The sequence below is a fragment of the Chaetodon auriga genome, chromosome 20, assembly GCF_051107435.1.
Source record: "Chaetodon auriga isolate fChaAug3 chromosome 20, fChaAug3.hap1, whole genome shotgun sequence".
Taxonomy (NCBI): domain Eukaryota; kingdom Metazoa; phylum Chordata; class Actinopteri; order Chaetodontiformes; family Chaetodontidae; genus Chaetodon; species Chaetodon auriga.
Genome location: NC_135093.1, coordinates 559,147 through 562,500, shown reverse-complemented (window position 1 = coordinate 562,500; position 3,354 = coordinate 559,147). Strand labels below are relative to the sequence as shown.

At 46.7% G+C, this 3,354-nt stretch overlaps 1 protein-coding gene across 1 annotated transcript in view; it reads right to left on the bottom strand.

Moving 5' to 3' along the window:
- Positions 1-3,354, bottom strand: part of asah2 (N-acylsphingosine amidohydrolase 2) — a 10,888-nt gene extending 7,534 nt beyond the window's left edge. The window contains exons 1-4 of the mRNA XM_076760432.1: positions 3,222-3,354; positions 2,493-2,623; positions 514-657; positions 119-295 (exon numbers count right to left, since the gene is read on the bottom strand). Of these exons, the coding sequence (XP_076616547.1) occupies positions 119-295; positions 514-657; positions 2,493-2,623; positions 3,222-3,354 (585 nt within the window). The remainder of the gene's footprint in view (positions 1-118; positions 296-513; positions 658-2,492; positions 2,624-3,221) is intronic.

Sequence of the window (3,354 nt, the reverse complement as noted above, 5' to 3'; positions counted from 1 at the left end):
ACCTGACAGCAGTCTGCAGGCCGCTCAGTGAATATCCTGTTCATGATGTCATCTTTGGTAATAATGAACGTTGTTTTGTCAGACACACACACACACACACACACACACACACACACACCTGGACGATGCCGTTGACCAGCGGTTTGATGGACTCCTTGATGTAACCTTTACTGGTAATCATAAACAGCGTGTACTGGAAATATCCAGCCGGTCCGCAGTGTGTGTGAGTCCCGCTCAGAACCACATTATCCTGATGGTACAGATCCCCATACTTCACCTTCAAGGCCTGCAGAACCTGCACACACACACACACAAACACACAAACACACATACACATTATTTCTTCACATATATGTTTTTCATGATTTTTGCCTCCAGCATCGAGAAACAGAAAACAGGAGGGTTTCAGTCTGGAAGTGCCTTCACACACACTATTTATATGTACCATATACTCTGTGTGAGTGTGTGTGTGTGTGTGTGTGTGTGTGTGCGCGCGCACACGCGCGTGTTCACCTCCAGTCGAAGCCTCTGTGAAACCATTCCTACGTCTGCAGTGACAAACACGACTCTCTTCTTGCCGTCGTCCATGATGAAGGCTCTGCTGTACAGGCGAGTGTGTATGCCTGCAGCCGTCTGCTGAGGGTTTGCGTAACCCATCTACAAACACACACACAAAGACACGCAGCGCGGTGTGATCATGTCAAAGAAAACAGAAACGGTGAGCTCCGTGAAAGTGGAACCAGCTGACGTTCCTGCGGAGCTGCAGCTTGAAGTCACCATTCAATGGGCTCCGCAGGGACTCGAACCACCGACCATCTGCTCACTGGACGACCTCCATACACCTCATTTTACCTCTATCACACCTCCACAGTCCTTCTGGACAGGTCCGGTCTACTTACAAGGTTCAGGTTTCTATCCTGGACTTGTCTCTTGAATCTTACAGTCGGACTTAAACTAAATGTCTCTCTTTGATGTTGATATTGGTTTGATATTGATTTGATATTGATCCTGGTGCCATTGTTACTGCAGATTTCAATCCATCCACTTTAACTGCCAGCACACACAACACGTTTTGAACTCTTTCCTCCTCCGTCCATCCTCTCTCTCCACAGCCAACACGGGTCGGGGTTCTCCTGAGTTTTTGCCTTAAACTGAACGGTGGCAGACATCTGGTATCATCAACATCCTCATCTGCACAGATTTAAATCCAACGCGTTTCGATAAGTCATTTGCCGCCTCATTGTTCTCGTGGTAGTTGTTTTCCCAGATCCGTTCCCACTGTAATTTAACTTCCAACGTTTGGTTACTGCGCCTGGATTCAGGTACAGAGTCTTTCAGTCTGTTTCCTGTACGTTTATCTGAGGCCACTAGAACATCTCGACATATGAGATCCTGTAATATAGATTTCAGCTGTAGATAACCAACATTACATTCTACCATTGTGGAAACAAACATTGACCTCCCGCAGATCGTGTGTTTCCTCCTGCGGTTCTTTGTTCAGACTCTTCCAGGCTGACCTGAGGTTCTGGACCGCTGACTGCAGACTGACTGAAATCTGATGAAATCTCAGATTACGCAGAGAAACCATAAAGATTATCAGGCCAAACACACCCAGTCAGAAAGGAACCGTCTGCTGTGTGCTGCAGACTTTGGAGTTTGATTCCCTGCAGATCTGCAGTGTGTTTGTGTGCTTTCCTACGGACCTCAGTAAGCTGGGAAAACATGAGAAATGCATTTTTCCACCACACCTTTCCTCAGAAATGTACGTTTTAAACAGGCTACTTTCACCTAATATGTGCTCCTGTACATGGCTTTAGGATCAGGTTAGATTTGGGGTGCAGAGTCTGACTGATTCGGTGAATCAGGTCCAGTTAAGGCCAGGACCAGGCTGGACCAGGGTACATAGTTCTGCTCTGGAGTGCCCTTCATCTCAAACCTAGCACAACTCCAACCACAAGGTATGACAATTTTGCATTTCAAGCTAGTTTTGCTCATTTTTGGTATCACTCAAAAGCAGCTGGACGCCCCGACTCCACCGTGAACATCTCAGTCGAGTGTTTTCTGACTGGAACGATCCTCCAGCCAACCAACACTCCAACGAGTGTGATGGTCCTCAGGGACGCTCTCATGGAGGATTTCTTTAAAAACTGATTCAGATGTTGAAAAGACACTTTACGTGGTTTTCTCCCTCTATGTTCAGGAGATGAGTCATCCAATCAGCTGCCTGACATGAGACTTTGGAGGCATGTGTGCCGCCTCACCTGTGACTCTGCAACCTACAAATACCCACAATACCCTTCTCTGCATAGGTCTACAGAAAAGACAACAAAAACCACAATGACTCCCGGGTTCTGCGTGGACACCTGGGAGTCATTATAGCCTTTAAATGGACAAATGCAAGTCATTCTGTCTCTGTGGACACCTGGGAGTTACTATACATCATCTCTACATGGACACCTGTAGACGCCATCAGTGAGCGTTTGGATACTGACCAGAGGGATATCAGCTGGTGGGCCGGTGCAGTCAGCTCGGCCCACTCCAATCAGGTAAGGAGTGTTCAGAGATGCTGTAACGTTGGGAGACGCTGTAAGGTCTGGAGAGGGAGGAACGGTTGGTTCTGGACCTGTTGGGACGACAGAGGTGGGTAGCTGTGAGTTTGAAAGGACCGTACCACTGCTCATTCCTGTTTTAGTTTGTTAAAAACATCGTTTTCATTCTTCTCACATTTTCCAATCACTTTCCAAGTTATCCTGTCATTTAAGGTCATCTAGACTTGCTTTATTTCACTTAATGGTGTATTTTAAACAGCTGATTTTGCTGCCACCTGGTGTTGGTATGAAAAACATGCTGTGTCAGTTCCTCACTGCAGCAGTTTGCATCACAAACAGAAACCTGTGCCATCAGAATAATTTAGAAGATGCTGTAATCACTTCAAAGGTACAAAAAGGGGCTTTGAGGAAGAAAACTGTCCTTCAACATTACTGAATATGTGCACATCCAAACCAACAATGTGTTGGTCCGTCTTTCAACACTTTCTGACTTGACTTCTCCGTGGCTCCAACTTACAAAAGCACTGAGGATGCAAATCGTGTGAGTTCACATGTTCATCACTTTGGATAAACGTGTCTGCAAAAGTATGGTTTCATCCTGTTCTGATATAAAGGTCTAGTCGTCTGTGTGTGTGTGTGTGTGTGTGTGTGTGTGTGTGTGTGTGTTCTCACCTGTGTCTTTCTCGGCTTTCTCGTTAACCAACAGTACAATCAGTGTCACACACACGGCTGTCATGGCAAGTAAGAGGACGGCCAGCGTCACCTCCAGAGCGCTCGCCCCGCAGCACACCGTCCTCCTCTTCAT